Genomic DNA, 20,421 nt, shown 5'->3' with positions numbered 1-20,421 from the left:
GAGACAACAGAAAAAAGAGGCAGCACTTCACTTTATCACAACCAGCCCCAATTGTTGAGTCTTCCTGATGCGCCAAATCACGATCTGACATTTCACTTACATTATCTGATTGAATCCTCAATATGCCCTCTGAAGGTTCTACGGTTCAGGAAGCGAAGAGCTCACTGAGGGTGAGAGTAGCTGGGATGGCCTTCTGGAAGAGGGGCGTCCTTGGAGCTGGGTAGTGACAGATGGGTAGGATTTGGGGTATGTAGAGTGAGGGGAAGAGGGGCCAGACGGGGAGAGTCAGGGATAATGAGACTGAGGGGCTCTTTGGGGAAGGAATTTCTGCTCACTTAAATCCAATTTGTCTCTACAGGTGTGAACTGAGCACCTGCTGTGTGTCAGCACTCTGTCCCAGCCCTGGAGAAGCTCAGAGTTTGGTGATGTGAGAGCAACAGTGATGGGCACTCATAGTCTGGTGGTGGAGGTAAGCGTAATAAGATTATTACAATACTTAGCTCCCGAGGTGTCCACAGAGAGGAGGGAAATGGACAGAGTTTTACATATATATATAATGACCAGGAGGCCACCCGTCCACCCCCGTCCCTGTCCCCAGGCCAAGTGGACTTTGGAATTCGCTCTCAATATTTGGAATGGAGGCCATGGAGGGGCCAGCGGGCGTGGAGTGGGGGGATTGACTGAGAATTAGTGCAGACGGGGAGGCTGAGAATTCTCTATCCTCACATTACCTCGCAAATCCTGCTGTTTGGTTTGGGCTGGGAGCTCCCAAGAGCTGTGTCCAGGAGAGCTGACTTGGGGTCTCTCCCTTCTCTTTCACTTTCTGGATGTGGGGAGAGAGATGCTGAATACTTGAGGTCTTCTGGGATCCTTGAGGGGGTCCCCTGGAGAAGTGAGGTGGCATTGGGGTGGGGAATTTCTCTCCTGGGCCCCTTACTCTCCCCCAGAGGGGAGCCATTTGGCACCGTGCTTCATGCAAAGAGCACGTGGTCTGACTTTTGTACTTTCTAGCTGAATGGCTGTCAGCAAGTCACATAATTTCTCTAAGTGAGCCTCAGTTTACCTGTTTGGTAAAGAAGGTTAATACTTACCCATCCCCATAAGTTTGTTCTGAGGATCAAGCAAAACGAAGTACGGGGAAGTCTTTGTACAAGCCTTTTTGAGGACCATCACCATGACAGCCATTAAGCTGGAGCAAACTCTCCTCCTGTGAACCACTCTCGGTAAGTTTTGAGGGTCATGGGGAACAGAGATGGTCTAGAATGTGGGAGAAGAGTGTGGTGTTGATTTTCCTAAGGCAGGAGAAAGTGGGTTCCCGCAACCACAGCCTGGGGGAGCTGCATTAATGATCAACAGATTCTAAAAAGCTAACCGATATTTGAAGCAATCAGATATTGAGGAAAATGAGGCCCTCCAAGGAGGCCAGCAGGCACTCATTGGGCACACGGTGGGCCAAGTGGCCGCCTCTCTTTCCCTGGGGCTTGCATTGGATGACTGGGATTTTTGTGAGGCCTTTGGCTACACTTCTTGTGTCCCTGGGCCCAGGACACACAGGCTACGTGATCCTACAGTGGTGGATGCACAGTTCACTAGCCATCCCCAGAGATGTCCTTGAGTGAGCTGAGGAGGGCTCTGGGGGCTGCCCGGCGAGGTTCTGTCCTTGGTCCTCACTACTACAAGTTTTTATTAAAGACTTGAATGAAAATGTAGAAGCTGTATTATTAAATCTACAGACTATGCAAGAACTGAGAGTTAGATTTTGACAGAATAGAAAAAAATGAAAAGGATGACATTTAATAGGGATATATGTAAAATTCTGCTTTTGGTTTTTTTAAAAAAACCCAACAGCATAAAAAGGGAAGCATGAAGAATACAGCATATCTAGTGAAGAAAACCTGGGGGTTTTAGTGGACCACAAGGTTCTTGCAAACCAACACTGTGAAGTGGCAGCCTAAAAAAAGGAGGAAGGAGGTAAGTGGTTAGCAGATAGAAGGTGTCCAGATCAGAGGTGGTGACATTCCCATTGCCCTCCACCCCTGGAGGACACCATATTTTAAGAGAGACCTTGATGGGTTGGAGTCAATCCCAGAGGAAGTTGGAATAATGTTTAATGAAGACTTTCTTTTTTTTTTTTTGCTGAGGAAGATTCACCCTGAGCTAACATCTGTGCCCATCTCCCTCTCTTTTCTATGTGGGTCGCCGCCACAGCATGGCTGCCAACGAGTAGTGTAGGTCCACGCCTGGGAACTGAATCCAGGCCACTTAAGTGGAGTGCTCTGAACTTAACCACTAGGCCACGGGGCCAGCCCCTGATGAAGACTTTCTGAATCAACTCATGTCTCAGGACTTAAGCTATGTTCCAAAATTAAAAATAATAGCCTCTGAGTACCACATACATCCTAAAGAAAGTTGCCAGACCCTTCAGAAAGCCTCACCCCTGCCCAAGTCTGCTGGAGAGAAGACAGGCCGAGTGCGAAGAGGGTGCATGCAGTGCACTAGAGCACGGGGTGGCCAGTCCTGGAGGGCAGGCTGTGGTTTCCCCCCCACTCAGAGGGAAGGCTGAGGCCCGGCAAGGCGAGTGGGTGCAGACTTCCTAGGGAATGACTCCTCAAGGTTAAGGGTCTGTCTGGAGGACCCACTGGTGTCCCAGTCCGAGACAGCCGTCCTTTAGGGCAGGGGGCTTGCACATCTGCCCTCTGGGCCTCACCGAGCAGGGGAGACAGACCCTGGAGAGAGATACCGGGCATAGAAGGGCCACAGAGAGGGACAGGTGAGGTTCTGTGGGCCAAGGGGACTCCGTGGAAGGAGCCCCCATGGGGCAGCAAGCCTTGGGCACCACCCCCCGAGGGATGTCCGCCTCTGAGGGAGGCAGACTGTGGCACTAGCAAGGGGCACTCTCCTGTTTCCTCCACCCTCCTGCAGAGGAGAAAGAAGCCTCAAAAGGGTCTGCCAGAATGTCATTAAGGGGCAGGCCAGGAAGATGCACAGAACTGTTGTGGGTGGCAGGCAGAGACATCTGAAACTTCCATTTTTGTCACCTCCATTATCCCCCACCTTCTTTGCCTCATAATGCAGGGGTTGGGGCAGGGGCCAGCAGGTCACTCTTGTCTTGTCACTCCATCCTTAACTTAGCCCCTCCCTTTATCTCCCTGTTCACCTTCTCTCTTCCCCTCCACTCCCCAGCTGGATGGGTCCTGCTGGATGTGTGTGCAAGGGGGAAGGTCAGCAAGGAGCCACAAGTCTTGTGACAACAAGAAAAGAGATGGGAAGAAGGAAGTGAGCAGGATGGAGACAAGATGGTAGGAGGGACAACCACTCTGAGAAGCTCTGTAGAAGAGATCTGGCGAAGTAGAGAGAGAGAGAGAGAGCTGGTGCAGGAAGTGATCAGCAGAGCAGGGAGAGGGCCCAGGCACCCCTCCTGGGAGGTCTGGCTTTGCCCTGAGAGCTTTGGGTACTGGCTGGACTCTGCCTTCCCTTCCTGCTTTTCCCCATGCACATGACAGAGCCTTGGAGCCGGGGCTGGCACTGGGAGGCGGAAAGGCTCCTTCTCTCCTCATTTTCTCCTCTCCCTGCTGGAGGGATGAGGGGGCTGGCTTGGCTGCCTCCTCCTTTCCCGCACATCCACAGCAGGGCAGGTGGCTCCCCATTCTCTGTGCTGGGCGGAGGGCTTGAGGGACGGCACGGCGGGGTGGGAAAGCATTGCACGAAGAGCCCTGTCTCTCTGTGCAGCCTTGGACTATTCAAGTCACCCCTCTGGCTCATGGTTTCTTCATTAATTTATTCAAATAATATTTATTAAGCACCTATTGAATGCCAGGTGCACAGTAGGCACCAAATAAATGTTGTGAAGGAATCAAAGATGACTAATATGGAGCCCCGTCCCCAGGGAGCCTGTGGGACTGTTGCGGACAGACGGGGAGCCACAGAGTGTGCTCCGGGTAGAGAGGCATGATGAACAAGGGGAGGTCAACGGAGGGGACAATATGGTTACATTTGGGCCTTTGCAGCGAGGAGATGTCGAAGGGTTTTACCTTCAATGGGAGGATAACCTGGGGAGAGCTGCATCTTAGAAAGATCACTGTGGAGGGTTGGGGTGGGGGAGGGGACAGGCAGGGTGGCCAGTCAGGAGGCAGTTGCCACCATCAAGGTTCGAGGTGATGAGACCCAAACCTAGGGGTGGAGAGGAGGGAAGAGATGTAAGGATATTTAGAATGTAGCAGTTCCAGAGGATGGAGGGAGTGGACAGGGAAGACTCCCACATGTGTGGCTTGGCCCTAGGGACGGGGAGGGATGGTGGCATGGGAGAATGTGCAGCCAATGCCGGATATGCAGGGCTGGGGCTCAGGCTGGGGTCAGATTTAGAAGGATGATGTGCGAGTGGGGTGGATAAGGGAGGGCCTTGAGCATAGACGAGGTCGTTCAGTGAGAGAGGGTATGGGTACGGACCTATGAGCTGTTCCCTTCTGCCCTCTGGATCTGTGGTTTTGATGAGCAACTTGCAGAGAAGCAGCCTGCTCCCCTTCTGACTCAGTCCAGGTCCCCACCCTGCAGAAAGTAGAAAGGGGTTGCCTTGGGATATGGCCACCAGGAGCCGCTATTGCCTCAAGAAAAGCTTTATTTCCCGGGAAACTAGATTTTTAAAAACTGTTAAGATTTACATGGTGAGGCAGGTAATATTAGTATCATTATCATCCATGGTTTTCTACCTGAGGAAATGACTCAGAGAGGTTAAGTAACCTGTCCAAGATCACACAGCGAGAACTTGAACTCAGAGTTCTGACTCAGCCTGCACCTCCCTCTCTCTGGGAAAGAAGGTGATGATGGGGGGAGTCAGAGGATGAGTCACAGAGGACAGGGAGGGAAGTCTTTAACCTCTACCGTCCCTCATGCTTCTCCTAGCGTCTCACTCAGGGACATCTTAGGCCACATGGAGCCAGGAGGTGACCAACTCTGGACGCAAACCCTCTCCCTTGGGTAAAATCGAGTCTTTCTATGCCACCACCAGCCACCCATCCAGTTTTGGGGAGAAGTGGACAGAGGAGAACTGCAGGCCAGCTGGGGCTGGACTGGAGCTGGGGTTAGGGGCTGGGGTGGGGCTGGGCTGGGATACCAGGGAAGAAGCCAGAGGGGACGTCTGTGTTTGGCAATACTTCAATGCCCTCTCCACACTGAGCTCCCATCAGGTGTTTGCTGACTGACTGTCTAACCCCACGCTGGTCTGACCACACCCCAGGGCCGAGTTTGCTCTGAGCACCCATGGAAGAAGGGCACAGACACACCATAGTGTGCCCGTTGAAGGACCAGGCACTGGGAAGCAGTGTAGCAAGGCTGTTACGAGCACAGGCTCTGAGTTTGAGTCCTGGAGAGACTCAACCTCTCTGAGTCTCAGCTTGCTTATCTATAAAATGGGGACAGTAACACCCACCTGCCTGAGCACAGAGAGCTCACCTCTGAGGGCAGGGACTGGGTCTGTCCTGTCCAAGTTCCCAGCACCTGCTCCTCAACAGGAGCTCAGTGAAGGTTTGTGAAATGAGGAAATGAGTGTGCGAGGTGGAGGTGTTTGGGTTGTGACCTCCCAGGCCGCTGTGAACATTTGTGCCAGGGCTCCTGGTGCACAGGTGCGTGCCTTTCTCTCAGGCGCCGTCTGGGAGAGAATTGCTGGTCCGAGGCAATGTACGTCTTCAACTCCACTGGATAATGCCACATCGTTTTTCTAAAGTGGGCGTACCAGTTTACTCTCCAGAGTGCACAGAGTTCCCATTGCTCCACATTGTCTTGCTACAGGCAGGTTTTTAAATTTTTCACAACCGTGAGGTGTGTTCATCCAATATAACTGTGGAAACGCATCAACGTGGATGAACCTCACGAACATCATGTTGAGAAGGAAAAGCAAGCTGCAGTAAAACACGCACAGCAGACGCCGTTTCTATAGAGCTTCAAAACCCTGCAAAACAATATGTTATTTGGAGATACTTACATATGTAGTAAAAATATTTTTGAACGGGAAAATAGTGATAAAAATAAAGGAGAGGACAGAAGTTCCCTCTGGAGAGGAGGAAAGGGATGCAAGCTGGATGGAGAGGTACACCACTGTGTGTAATAGAATTCTTTATTGATAGAGTACATGAAATATTTCAAAATAAATACAGAGGGTGGGGTCATCTTAAGTGTCTGGAGGGCTGTTGGGTAAAAGGGACCGGATTCTTCTTGTGTGGATCCAGGAAGCAGAACCGGGCCTGATGGGTGGAAACTGTAGGGCCCAGATGCAGCCCAGACAAAGGAGATGGTCACAAGGTTTGTTTCTGTCCTGGAGCAGGCTGCCACCAGAGGGAGCGAGCGCCCTGTTATTGGAGCACAGACCAGCTAACCACTCCAGGGTGATTCCTTCTGGGATCTGTCCTAGAGGACCTTGGTGGCTTCTTCAATCCTGGGGACTCCAACAATCTAGGAATGAACAACAATCCGTCTTGATCCCAGGGTCGCCCTTCTGTCTTCCCTGGAGACCTGCAGTTCCTGCCCTGAACTATTGCCAGAGGATTCTTTGGGCCAAAGCATGAGGCCTGGAAGTTAATTCCAGGAAGAACTTGCCCACATTGTGGGATCCAACAGAAGTGGAGTGGGATAAGGGAGAGGGAGAGGCAGTGGGCTCTCGACCACCAGCCCCGCCCCTGGCCAAGCAGGAGAGGGGCCCCAGGGCCCAGGTGGGGGCCCAGGAGGCAGATCAACCTGCAGGAGGGACTCCTGTCCAGTGCCTCCTCCTCGGGTCTTTCTGAGTCCTGCCCCAGCCCAGGCTGTCCGAGGGGGACAGCTCTCACCTGAGCCCTTTGCGGGGTGTGACGTCTCAGGAAGGTACTAGGTGGAGCCAGGACACCCCGTCACCTCCCACCTCATCTCTGGGATTCGGGGGTCAAGCTATCTTCCTGCTGGGAGTCCAGTGTCGAGGGGGACCCACTAGGAGGGAAGATGAGAAGGCGGCCTTGGAGAAGAGTCAAGTCTGAGGAGATTGGATGAATGGTGGGAGAAGGAGGGAATCTGGAAGGGGTGTTGGTCTGTCCAGGGCAGCTGTGGGGAGAGGGAAGGTATATTTATCTTCTGAGCTGGTGGCATTAAAAATAACCAGGGGCCCTGAGTAACCCAAGCTCCTCAGCCTCCTATGTGAGGGTGGAGGCCATCAGTGGAGACTAGAAGGGCAGAATGATGAGAAAGCCGAGGATGGGACCAGAATGGTCTCCTCCCCCCCTGCCCCCCAGCCTGGGCTACTGCTTAGCAGGGCGGAGGGGAGGCTGGTGCCCCGTGGGCTGGCTGGAGTGGGCAGGGAGGGAGGGAGGAGGGGAGCGGGGAGCCGGGCAGGAACAATGCTGGCTCCCAGCCAGGAGCTGGAGTGGGGGACTGAGGAGAGAGGAGGGAAGCAAAGAGAATGAGGGGTGGAGAAGAGAAAAAGAAAAGAAAGGTGAGAGAAGTGGAGAAAGTGTCCCCACCTGGTTGTGCCCACACTGCTCCCCTGCGCAGTCCCTGAAGCCGCTTGAGGAAAGGAGCCTGTCCTCTGGGTTCCATCCCTGTGTGGAGCTGAAGCTACAGCAGGAGGCACTTAAGTTAGCCCTCAGGAAGGACTTCCCTGGAGAAATGGGACAATGGGAAGGACTGATCCAGAGAGGGTTGTGGGAGGGTGGAATCTCTCCTCTGTTAAGTCCTAGGCCTCAGCTGGATTGTGGCCTGGCCCGTGTTCTTGCCCTGAGACAGGCTGCTGAACAGGATGACATCACCTTTCTGCCTCTGTGTTTCCACAGTTCCTAGGCTGATTTCTGAGTCAGGGGCTAAGACAGAAGGACAATTACAGGAAAGTTTCCCTGCGAGATTTAGCCTCTCCACACAGCTGTGAGGAAAAGGGGCTGGAGCCGAGGCCGGGACAGCCTGAGGATGGTGGAGGCTGGCGCTGCAAGAGAGGGCCCTCCTCCGCACCTGTCCCACAGAGCTCGCTGCGGAGGGCCTGCCCTGGCTCTGGAACTGATGGGGAAGGGAGGGGCGGGAATGACACATAGTGGGAGCTCAGGGACTATTTCCTCAACGGCTGGAAGGACAGATGACAACTCTTGTGTCAGGGATGGCATTGGTCCTGCTCACCACGGTGTCGGCACATAGTTGATGCTCTGTACACGTTCGTTGAGGGAATAAACGCTGCCATTCTGCCCAAAGCCGGGCCTGGGCCTCGGTCCTGCCTTTCAGGCACCCCTGAAATCAGTGATGATACCTGTGCCCGGTGTGACCCATGTGGGGGATGACCTGGCCCTTGGGTCTCTTTATACTCAGGCACATCACTAGGTGGGCTGAGGGTGGCTCTCCCTCCCCAGGATCCCCCTGCTCTTAGGCTCCTGCTGAAACCTTAGCCCATAATCCCCCACCTGAGCCTGAAGGGCCCCACACGTGTCCTGGCCTCATAATCTGCAGCCCAGAAGGAGAGGAGAGAGGAAACGTGAGGGGCATATCCTTGCCCCACTCCAGGGTGAGAGAGGAAGATGGACGACGGAAAAGACTAACATCTCTCCCCGCACTGAAGAACCCACTCCCTTCGCTGGAGAGAAGGATGTCCAAGAGGGGTCCAGGTGACACCTGTTGGGACCAAGCTGGTTTGTACTGAACCCAAGCAGTACACTCCCATGTTTCCAATGACTTCCTTGCTGCCTGAGTGACCCCCCCTCAAGCGGGCCACACCCCTTTCTGGTCCTCAGTTTCCTCTCAAAGGAGAGGCATGATCCCTGAGTGCCCTTCCTTCTGAGACTCTGTTCTCTGGTTCTAGAATTCCCAGCTTCTAAGATTCCACTTCAGGGCGCTGGGAGGGAGGGCTTGTTGCTGAGGACTGTGCGGCTGTCAGGCCGCTCCAGCCTGAGTCACCAGCTTGAATCCCAGCCTGGCCTGACACACCTGCTCACCTCAAGGGGTGGGGGTGGAAGTTGACGCCCCCAGATCTCCCCTGATGGCTGCCAGAATCTCCGTCCTCCGCTTTGTGATCTCCCATGCCCCCTGCAAGTGGCTGTATCCCTGGGGGCAGTTGGGAGAAGCTGGCCAACCCTATGGCAGGCTGGGACAGGAACCAGGAGCAGTCTGAGGTTTCTGGAGTGCTGGGCAGGGGCAGAGGTCAGGCAGACATTTGAGGAGGAGGCAGAAGAATGGAGGAGATGACCTTTTAACGTCCCTTCTGGTTGGAGGAGTGGGGGGCTACAGTGCCGATGGATGGGAGAGGGACTAGAATGTCATGGGAAATGAATGATGGTTCAAGAGGAGACCAGGGGCCGGGGTTAAGTGGGGTCCACCCCGTCTCCCCCTACCTCCTTCTGTGCCAGTGCCTGGGCAAGGGGCCTACCTTGCTGTGGGTGAGCGATTGTCAGCCCTGTGGGGAGCCCGGGGGAAGAGGGCAGAGGTGGTTCAGGCAAATGCCCATCTGATGGGAAACAGGAGTGGGGATGGGAGGAGAGGGACTTGGCTTCTGGAATACCCAGGGAAAAAGCCAAGAGAGGGACCCTGCCTCCTATGGACTATTCTGAGGACTTTTCTTCTAGCAGGAGTGGGGCTGGGCAAGGCACTCAAGAGGGTCCACGTGTGATTGGAGGAGAAGGGGGTTAGACATAGCAGGCACTTCCTAGGGGCTGGAGCTAGACAGAGAGGAAGGGGGCTCCTCTCCAGGTGCCGTCCTTCTGTAAGAGCTACAAAGCACACCCTGAATCGAGGGAGGCTAAGAGTAGACAGCATGGGGTCTGCCCAGGGGCCGAAGGAAGGTGGCACTGGACAGCGGGGAGAGATGGTGAGGAAGGGGCTAGTGTGGGGAGGGTGCCTGAAGAGGAGAGATTTTGGCTGCCCAGGCTGGGGGCAGGGGTGCTGTCAGCCTGCCAGGTTTCTGCCGCTGCCTGGGAAGAGCCCAGCCCAGAGATCCTTATCCAGGGCAGGAACAGAACTGGTTTCTCGACAGGCAGTGCCAACGGGGACAGGGGCAGGAAGAAGCCAAGAGATCAAGAGGGCAATGGCAGGCCTGAAGGAGAGGTGGAACCTGATCAGAGGACCCCTGACCCTCGCTAGAACCACCAGTCTCAAGCCCCTCTGCTGGGCCTCCAGGCATTGTGTTTGCATCTTATTTGTACGTGACTGATTCACTTTCTATATAGACTGAAGGACACCCTGGTCCCCCCGTCTTTCTCAGGTGTGACTGGCCCAGCCAGGAGAAATACCTGGTTGGACTTAGCTCCTCCTACCCTCCCCCACAGTCTCTCCCCAACCCCCCACCAACATTTAAAGGCTCCGGAGGGCCGGCCCTGTGGCTTAGCGGTTAAGTGCGTGCACTCCCGCTGCTGGCGGCGCAGGTTTGGATCCCGGGCGTGCACCGACGCACCGCTTCTCCGGCCATGCTGAGGCTGCGTCCCACATACAGCAACTAGAAGGACGTGCAACTATGACACACAACTATCTACTGGGGCTTTGGGGGAAAAGTAAATAAATAAAATTATTAAAAAAATAAATAAATAAAAAATAAAGACTCCTGAGGTCACTGTAGGGAGAGGCAGGGGAGCCAACAAGAGGTGGGGGACCCTGGAGGACTCTCCTCAGAGCCTGCTCCCTTTCATCCCCTGCCACAAAGGGCTTGGCGGCCCCAGTCCCATCCATCTTGTGCCTGTGGCGGTCCTTAGGCAGCCTTTTGTCAGGACCTGGGGTCAGAGGGCCTGACCAGCACGCCCCCCTCTCTTTTGCCCGCCCCCCCCCCCCCCCCCCGGCCCCTGGGGCCCTTTCTTCCCCCTCCTCCCCTCCTCCTGAGTATCGCAGCCCTCTTCTGTCTGGATCTCCACCCCCTCCCTGCCCCCTCTTTCTCCTGTGTCCCCCTCCCCCAGTCTCCTCCCTTTCCTCCCCTCCCAGCCCAGTCCCCCCCCCCCCCAGGGCTTCCTGTCTCTGGCCCAACTCTGCCAGTCCTTCCCATGTGGATTCCTGTAACTTGGCTCTTCCTGCCACACATAGGCATGGAGTTGCCCTCGGGTTCTGGGGGCCTCAGAGGCACCCTGGGGCCTGGGCTGCCTTTGGGCTTTCTCCTCCTTGGTCTCAGCTGTGCCCTGAATCTCTTGATTTTTAACATTACTGGGCTTTTCTCTCAACTCCATGCTCCTGTCTCTTGGGGGGGGGTGTGTGTGTGCATGCCTCAGTTTCCCTAAGACGTTGGCAGGCTCTCCCAGTGCCTGTCAGGGCCTCTGCCTTTTTTGTCAGCCCCCAACCCCAGAGAAGAATCACGCGTGCCCCCTCCCTTGTCTTTGCCCTCCTACCATCTCTGGCCCTCCTTGCACCTGCCCTCACAGGACTGTGGGCTCAGTGCTCCAGGTCCTTCTGTCGCCCTCTCCTAGGGCTGGACTCTGAGAAGCCTGGACTTCAGAGAAGAATGCCCACAGAGATCTCACAGAATTTTCGGGATGCGGGCGGAGAAGAAGGGCTCCTGTGCATTTTCTCCCACGTGCACTGCTGAGTAATAAAGGCCTGCGTAACGGAAGAGGAGCCCGAGAAGGCCTTCAGGGTGGAAGGGGAAGCTGGAGGAACTTTCTCACCGGCTGGGCCAACTGGGTGCGGTGGCCCCTCCCTGATCCAATTTCCGGGTCCCAAACTATAACTTCCCTGTCACCTCAGGCTGGCGGGCAGGCAGGGAAGTCCTGGAGAAGCAGGGCCAGGGGGAAGGGCCCTGCCCTCACCCACAGGGAGCCCCAGTCTCAGGGGGCACACATAGCCACTGCCTTTAGGGAGCCCCCAGTCTGATGATGAGACCTAGTCCCTGCCCTCAGGGATCTCTTGACAAAGAAATACACCTCTTCTCTCTGCCCTTCTCAACAATTTTTTCCGGAAAGAGACAATCTAGGCAGATGCTTGAGCAGATGCTTTGAACAAACTGACAGACAGCACTCCAGCCGCCAGGGCCTGGAAAGGGGGGGCCGGGAGGGCATCTTTCCAGGATGAGAGTGAGGACTCAAGTTAAGGTGGGAAGGGCAGGCTGGGGAGCCAGCAGCCTGGATGGGGGTCAGAGGAAGCTGGAGCCAAGGATGGGGAGAGAGGGGAGGAGGTGATGCAGAAAGATGAAGTGAGGGCTCAGGCTGAGGAGTTAGGGTTCTTCTGGATTAAAACAAACAGAATACTGGCATCCAGAAAGCCCAGCCTGATTCATTTTCATTACTGAAAACAGTACCACCAGCGCCCCAGTGACTAAAGCCAGAGAGCCATTCTTGGCACCTCCCTGTCCCTCACCCCCCACCTCCTGTCTGATACATCACCGAGTCTGCACCCTCCATCTCAGCACCCTCCGCTGAATTTCTCTCCACCCTCTGCCCGAGCATCGCACCAGTTTCCTGCTGGCTCTTCCTTCACTCCCCCTTTTCTCCCACCCATCTCCACCTGGCAGCCAGAGGGAACTCCTAAAAACACAAATGGGATGGCACCCCCTTTTTAAAATCCTTTGATGGCTTCTCGTTCCTTTCAGAATAAAATAAGAAATACTTACTGTGGCCTTCAGGTTCTACACGATCCAGCCCCTGATGGCTCCCAACTGCCCTCTATTGATCCTGGGACCTTGGATGCCCCAAACTGTCCTCAGGGCCTTTACTCTGTGGTCCTTTCTGCCTGGAGCACCTTCCCCTCTGCTCTCTCCCACTAAGTCCTTCAGGCCTCACCTAAGTGCTTTGTTCTCCGAAACACATCCTCTCCCAACACTGCTGCTCGCCTCCAATCGAAATGAGGTCTTCTCCACCCTGCTCTCTCTCTTTGCTCCCCTTTTCTTTGCACTTGCACAATATGCAGCTATATATTTATTAGTGCATTTATTTTGGAATCATCAGTCTTTCCCCACTAAACTTTCTGTTTAGGGGAACTTTCTGTTCCCCTCCTCCTCCCCACAGGCCCCATGAGGGCAGAGATCTTGTCTGTTTTATTCATTTCTGTGTTCCCAGCACCTAGCAGGGTGCCCAGCTCCTAGGAGGCTCTCAGAAAACAATGGTTGGATGATAAAATGAAAGGGCCCCTCATCTCCCCGACCCCATGCTCAGAGAGGGGACTCACTGGCCCAGGGACTCTGGATGCAGTCTCCCCACTCCCTGGCCCTTACCCTCAGCTGCAGCACGCGGCCTCTCGTGGGGCAGGAGTGGGAGGCCTGGGCCCCAGGGCACCCTGGTCTTGCAGGGAGAGGAGGTTCACCGCTGACACAGAGGCTGTGAAGCATGACCGCTGGCTGTCAGCGCTGATGGAGGGAGAGGCCGCTTCGGGCTACACGAGGAGCTACGCTTTGGAGAAGCGCGGGGTGCCAAGGGGCAAGAGGGCAGCAGACCATGCAGGGGAGGTGGAGCAGAGGCCCACCTGGAGGAGCACATGCAGGAAGGCGTAGGGCCTCGGATTCCAGTTTGGATTTTATTCTGGATAAAAAGAGGGGCTGCAACTCAGGTTTTTGTTTTGTTTTATTGCTTTTTAATCAGGGCCCTCACATAATAAAATTTATGTTTTGAAGGATCCCCCTGGCAGGATTGTGGCGGGTGGATCAGAGAGGTAGGACCATCGTTTTTTGAGGCCTTACTATTGCTAAGTGCTATGTACTTAATGAGACGTTTATTTAACTATTGCAACATCCTTATGAGGTAATTGTTATGTATAATTGCTATTTTATAGATTAGAAACCTGAGACTCATAGCAACCCTCTTCGTTGGAAAAGTGCTCCTTCCCAGCCCATGGGATTCTGGTGAATTGTCAATCAGTGTCCCACCTAGACCTTGGCCATGGGTGTGGATGAGGTCCAGTCATTGGGCCCCTTGCCCTGTTAACAGCAATTAGTCCAAGGGATGGTCATGGGATCCAAGCAGAGTCCTTCTGGGAGGTTGAAGATATGGACCCTGGGAGAGAGTCCCTCTTCTTTTTGGATGTCAAGCTGTAACCATGTTAAGTTTGGGGCAACTGAAGCCAATTTCACATGACTTAGAGAAAACTTCTATGTGACGGGATTGCATGCGGCCAATGCACAAAAGAAACGGAGATGAGCAGAATGAATGTAGAGGGAGGTTGATGACCTTGTTTGAGGCCCTGGATTTAGCCACACCTGAAGCCAGACCCAGCTGAAACTTCCCAGTACATAAGCCATTAAATTACGTTATTTTGTGTTTAAAAACACACAAACAAACAAAAAACTAAGGCTCAGAGAAACTAAATAGCAAGTTATTTAGCAAGTGGCAGAACCAGGTTTTGATTCAAACCTCTGTTATTCCAACACTTGTGCTCATTTCATTCTATCACGCCATGACAATGGAAGAGCCAAACAGGCAAACCAGTTAGAAGCTGCTGCTGTCTCAAGCCAGGTGAGCAATGAGAAGGTCTGGTCTAGTGCAGGGGCCTGGGAAGGAGGGCAGGCCTTTGAAAGAGACTGTGATGGAATTTGGGAAGACATGGTATAGACCTGAGTGTGGAGGCTCAGGGAGATGGATGGGAGGAGGATCCAGGGGCCCTGGAAGATCTAGGAGCCAGGGCAGAAGGGATGTGTGGCTCTCAAGGCAGAGATGGACTTGTCTCAGACACAGAGGGCTGACAGGCAGGATGAGACCTTCTTGAGAGACCTGGGCAGGAGCAAGGCTAGCCTGTGGGCATCGATGAACTCATCTGGAATGTGTGAGAGGCCAAGGCCAGGAGTGGAGTCGCCCACAGATTGAGGTTAGAGGAGAGAGAAGGAAGAATTGAAGGAGGAGGAGGAAACTGTGTCACTGTCCTGGAAAACATGGGAGGAGAAGGTGGGAATCAGCTCCTCAGTGCCCAGCACCCCCACCAAGAGGTCAGGAGGACAGGCCCTGGTGACGTTGGAACCAGAGCAGGGGACCAAGGAGGCTAGGGGAGGGGAAGTGGAGGTGATGCTCATGGATTCAGCAGCTGATGAAGGGGTGGTGGGGAGAGGGTGTTGTATCGTGTAATTCACATCCATATGCTGAAACATCAGCTTTCACCGTGCACTTCAGAGGCAAGCCTGAACTCAGGCGACTTATCTACCCACTTCCCAAGGAGCCAGAGGCAGGTTTTGTTTTTAAAAACATTTTAACAAAGTTAACCAATAAATATTCTACACTGTATAGGCTACAGGGACAGAGTGGAAGCCAGAGGGCCGGTCTTTCCCACTCCGGCCCTCAGGTCCCCTCACAGAAAGAGAGACTGTGTTCTGGGTGGTTTGGGGCTGGGACTGCTGACTGGGGGCGGGGGGAGTGATTCCGGAATGGGTGATCTGGGGTCCTGCAATCCACCCCTTTTTGTGGGTGTAGGGGAGGGGAGGAGGGGCCAAAAAAAGCAGAGGCCCTGCAGGAGGCATCCAGCACCCCCCAGAAGTGAGCAGGGTGAGGGGAGAGCTAGTCTAGAAGGAAGGAATGGGGAGGAGGGGTGGCCCATGGGGCAGTGAAGCAGGGAGCATGGGCTGGTGGTGGGCTCAGGCGGCTCTTGGACCCACAGCCACTCACTCGCGTACGTAGACCCTGGTGCACACGATGTCGTCCGCTGTCATGGTCTGGAAGGACAGAAGGTATTGTTAGCCTGGGAGCCCCTGGGTCCTGTGGTTTGGGAGGAGGAGAATAGAATGGAGGTACTCTGCTTGGCCTCCAGGTCCAAACCTGCTTCTTGGCTCAGAACCAGCAGGCAGGTGCAGGTCCCAAAGTGCCGGGGCATCATGGCAGGGAGGATGGCAATAGAGCCCCAGGGGTGCATGCTACATCCTCCTCCCCAAGCCGGGAAGATCCCCCCGGAAGAACTGCTGGGGCCTCTCAGTGCCCATCCTTTGCTCCACACAGAAGGGCCACCATTTTGCATTCACACAAGGGCACCTTATGAGTTAGGGACAGTTTGGCCCTTCCCCAGCAGCCTCACAAGGAGGTGGGAGACCAGCCATGGTTGTCCTTGAATCTCCTGCACCCTGGAATGCCCCCCAAAATCTCCAAAGGTAACACAGGCTTGCTCTTGGCTGGGAGGAGGCAGGCCTTACCAGGATCAGCTCCCCATCATTGGTCAGCTCTCTGGTCCAGGAGGTTTTGGGACCCTCTCCCTTCAAAAGCCTCTGCTCACAGACCATTTTGTTCTCACTCTCCCATTTCACCAGGCTCTGCAAGAGAGAGGTGACAAGTGAGCTGGGCCCACAGCAGGGACGATGCAGCGAGAGGAATGGGGATGTACCCTCTTTGACCCACCACCACTACCTCGGAACTCTCTCCACTGGAAATGGAGAACAGAATCCAGGAAAGACTGGAAAATGGCATGTTGAGAGGCAGGGCACTAGAAGCCAGGACCCTGAGGAACTCCTGCCTGGCACTCACCTTACAGGGTCTCCCGTCCACAGTCTGCTCCTCAAACTCTTCTCCGATCTTGAAGTTAATCTCCGTGGTACGCACAGTGGTAGAAGTTTTGATGTAGAAAGTGTCTCCCTCCTGTTTGATCTCCACGGTTGGTTTGGACGCTGCAGCTACGGCGATCTTCCTCAGCATCACATTCACCCCTGCGGGGAGAGGAGAGAGGCTCACCTGTAGGGGCGCTCCAGGCACTCATCTTGCACCCTCCCCACGGGACAGCTGGAGTAGGCTCAACTCCAACTCCGCCGAGTGGCTAGGGGAGGGGGCAGTCTGCCTGGGTGTCCTGGGAGAGGACAGGTGGTCAGCCCTGCCGGATGGTGGGGTGTAGGGAGGAGGGGCAGAGAGGCAGTGCTTGCCCTTGGGAGTCCTGCTCTAGCTTCGGCCCCACCTTGATGAATCAGCAGGCCTGGAGTCTTGGCTCTTCACTCTCCGAGTTCTCAGGGGCACTTCTCCCCATTCCCCATACCCAGCACCCATCCTGCTGTGGGCTCCGTTCACCTCATTTTTGGCCCTTTATCCACCCTGCTTGAGACCATCTGCCGGGGTGGGCTCATCAGATCCACTGTGTCTTCACCCCTGCCTACGCACAGATCAGACCCTCCCCAGCCAGGCCTCACAACTATCATCCTGGAAGTAGGGGCCACTTCCCTCTCTGCCCTACCCACCTTCCCCATCTGGTGCGCCTTTATTTGCTCAATCTCTGTCCCTCTCCAGAATGAGAAAGAGCAGAGATTCTCAGCAGGGGAAGAGGTGAGGCAGCTGCTTCCCTCTACAGGATGGCCTGCAGCCTGGGGAAGCCACAGGCTCTGGAATAAGATCCATTAGGCTCTGATTTCCACGAGGCTCAGCCTCCTTTGCAGGCTGGGTGACCCTGGGCAAATGGCTTAACCTCTCTGAGCCTTAGATTCCTCAATTCCTCCTTAGGCTTCTTCCAAAGCCTAGCAGATGAGATGATGTGTGTTTAGGGGCTAGCATACACAATGCCAGGCACACCTTTAAGTTTTCAGGAAACAGTCGCTATTCTTATTGTTGCTGTTATTTTTACTGATAAAAGGAAGGCAAAGAAAAAGCCAGAGCTGGGGCTCAGAAAAAGTTCCCTGCATCAGACTCCTCTTCACCTGCCTTCCTGGAAGGCTTCCATGCCCCTCTCCCAACAAGGGACAGAAAGGGACACTCCCCTGCCCACCCCTGATGGGTCCCTGACTCCAGGATCACCCACCCCACCTCAGGTGGTCAGGTCTTCTCATTTGGCCTGTGTGGATTCAGAGTCTCTGTGCCTGTCCCCCATATCCTTTCCCAGACTGGACCCTTTCTTTCTGCTCCCCAGTTATTCATTTATTTTTTTGTGAGGAAGATTGGCCCTGAGCTAACATCCATGCCCATCTTCCTCCACTTTATATGGGACACCGCCACAGCATGGCTTGACAAGCGGTGCAGCGGTGCGCGCCTCGGATCGGAACTTGGGAATCCCCCGGCCGCTGCAGCGGAGCGCGGGCACTCAACCCCTTGCGCCACCAGGCCGGCCCTATCTGCTCCCCAGTTATTAAGAGGGGTGGGGGAGCCAGGAGAGAGCACCTCTCCGACAGGAAGACAAGCAGGCAGGGAGGCACTCTGGCCAGGGCCCAGGTCCACGTTGCACACCACTTCACCTGGCCTGGCTTCCCGCCCTGAACTGGAGCAGAGCCCTTCAGGGAAGTGATGAGTGGGGATGAGGAAGCCAAAGTGGGCTGGGCCAGGCAAAAGGGATTCCCCTACCCCTGACTCCAGACCTGGGTTCCTAGAGAAACAAATCCTCCTTCCCCTTGGCACGAGAGCAGACCCACTCTATTCCAGACAGAAGGGAGCAGGAGGGAGGAAGCCCTGTCCCTCCGGAGCCCCAGGAACCTGCTTCTTGGCTGCTGATCTCTTGGTCCAGGGAGAAATGACTGAGGTTCCCTGGTCCAATGACTTGGTAGAGGAGACACATCCCACTCTATCTTCTTGGACAAAAAGACTACTTCACTCTCTGCTGCTACCTGGGAACTCCGTCCTGCTATCTAACATCCATCTTTCCTATTACAGGAGCAGAACCTGCTAACCATGCTCCATGACAATCCTACTGGATGGGACAGGTGCCCCGCAAATACCTGAGCATCCCTCCCTAGGAGAGAGACACTTGAATAGGGCCAAGAGGGGTGAGAAGGGACCAAGGCTCCTGCTGAGGCAAGGCTGGGGTCAGAGGAGACACTCCTCCAGCCAGCCTCTGGTGCCTGTGGAGCTGGGGGCCTCCGCTTTGTGACTTTGGCTGACTCAGGACTATGTTTGTCTAACGAGTCTGTTTTCAATCTGCCCCCTAGCAGGGCCTAAGGAGGGCACGTGGCTCTCAGAGACCCTGCAGGGAAGACAGACTGAAGACAGACAAACAGGGTTGGGCTTCAGATCTTACTCTCCAGCTGGAGTCTGGGGGTGTGCCAGGCCACTGCCTCATCCACTGGGGAGAGGGGCCAGAATCCAGAGAAGATGAGGGAGGGAACAGCAACTAGGTTTTTGGAAGGGAAAAAACCTCTATCCTTTGTGTCTAATTTCAGCAAGAGCAGAGCAAGAAAGACTGACATGACAACAAGAAATACTCTGGTTAGATTACAAGAAGAACTAACAGCAAGGAATGATGGAAATCCCTGCTTTCTGCATAGCATTCCAGACCCTTCGTAGGTCCAGACTCACTCCTACAGCTCCTTGCCCTACACAAGGTGCCCCTCACCCCAGCCCAACTGGAGTCTCTCTGTTCCGGCCAGAAATTGACAGTATGCTTACCCTTAGGCTCCCAGCGTCTGGGGTCCTTAACTAACCTCTATCTCTTCCCAGAGCACTCTTGCCAGCCAGTACGGGCTTCCTCCCCTTCCCAGACAGGGGAGGGCACACAGCAGTTGGGAAGGGCAGTCTGGGTAGGTTCAACTTCCCCGACCTTTAACCAACACACTCAGCTGGGCTGCAGGGAGTCTCCAGGGAGGGAGAGAGAAAGAACTCGGATTTTTGGAAAGGGAGGAAGAGGTGTTGGGATTTCACACGAAGCCATTTGTTGAAATCTAAGAAAGTGATAATTATCCAGAGCGATTTTAGGACTCTGGAGCTGCTCGCTGTAGGAAAATATTTGTCTCATGGATGGGGGGTGGGGGGAGCAAAGTGGAAAGAGCTGAAGGGGGATCCAAGGGGGATCAGAGGGCTGGGGTGGCGATCACCTGGTGGGTGGAGCCGGGCGCACAGAGGTACTGAACCTGCCCCCGGATTGGGTTACCCTCAGCGGGCAAGGGGAAGGAGGTAGGAATGTGTCCAAGGGGCTCGGCTGGGTAGGGATCCATCAGCCTGGATACAGGGTTTGCAGCTCCCGAACTGCGGAGAGCCCCCCGGCCCCACCCCAAGGGATACCGACCTCGTGCTTCTGGTTTCTACTTGAATCACAGGCTGAGTCACCGCAGGAGCTGGCATCGGTGGGCGCCCCGCCGGAGAAAGCAGAATTTAGGCGTCCAGCCCCTTTTCTTGGGGATGCAGGAGCCCAGCCTCCCACGCCCTGATTCCAGCCCTCCTTTCTTTCCCCCACCCACCTCGGAGGACTCCCGCGCCCCCTCTCCTCTCCCGGGCGCTCTAAAATCTCCTTACCCAGCACTTTGAGCAAATCTTCGAAGTTTTCCGATCGGATGATCTTCCAGTTGCCAGAGAAGTTGGGCATGGTGGCAGCGCCGGTGGTGCCTGTAGATCTTTCGGCTGGAGCACTGGACGCTGAGTCTTTTAGTCGAAAGAGATGTCGCCGCCGCCTTCCCCGAATCGTGAGACTCAGGAACCGGGACACGTCCCAGGACAACCCCAAAGCTGGCCTGGGCTCCCGCGCCGGCAGCTTTTATACCCTTCGCGGGGCCCGCCCCGGCCCAAGAATGAGATGGAGGACCCGCCTCCCGCTCCGCCCCCCACCCCACCTGGGGGGCCCTGAGCCCCGGCCTTGCATTGTCACCAACCGCCCTCCCCCGCCCCCAGGCCTCTGGATCTGGCCCCTTGGGCGGGTGCAGGGTTCGCTGGGGGGCACAGT

General features: G+C 55.1%; 1 protein-coding gene and 1 long non-coding RNA gene across 2 annotated transcripts; one reads left to right on the top strand and one right to left on the bottom strand.

Annotated features, from left to right (window-relative positions):
- The first annotated feature begins 374 nt into the window (after positions 1-374).
- LOC147917920 (uncharacterized) lies at positions 375-8,048 on the top strand. Its single transcript, XR_015554762.1, has 4 exons — positions 375-469; positions 1,105-1,223; positions 1,849-1,971; positions 6,317-8,048. It is a non-coding gene; the product is annotated as an uncharacterized LOC147917920 (long non-coding RNA).
- Positions 8,049-15,050: 7,002 nt separating this feature from the next.
- Positions 15,051-20,196, bottom strand: CRABP2 (cellular retinoic acid binding protein 2). Its single transcript, XM_004436229.3, has 4 exons — positions 19,998-20,196; positions 16,329-16,507; positions 16,001-16,117; positions 15,051-15,529 (listed from the first exon to the last, which is right to left on the bottom strand). The coding sequence occupies exons 1-4, from the start codon at positions 20,065-20,067 to the stop codon at positions 15,479-15,481; spliced, it is 417 nt and encodes a 138-aa protein (XP_004436286.1). The 5' UTR covers positions 20,068-20,196; the 3' UTR covers positions 15,051-15,478.
- Between the last annotated feature and the right edge of the window lie 225 nt (positions 20,197-20,421).

This window comes from Ceratotherium simum, chromosome 2, assembly GCF_057802395.1.
Source record: "Ceratotherium simum simum isolate JZ-2026a chromosome 2, ASM5780239v1, whole genome shotgun sequence".
NCBI lineage: Eukaryota > Metazoa > Chordata > Mammalia > Perissodactyla > Rhinocerotidae > Ceratotherium > Ceratotherium simum.
This window is presented reverse-complemented; position numbering and strand designations above follow the sequence as displayed.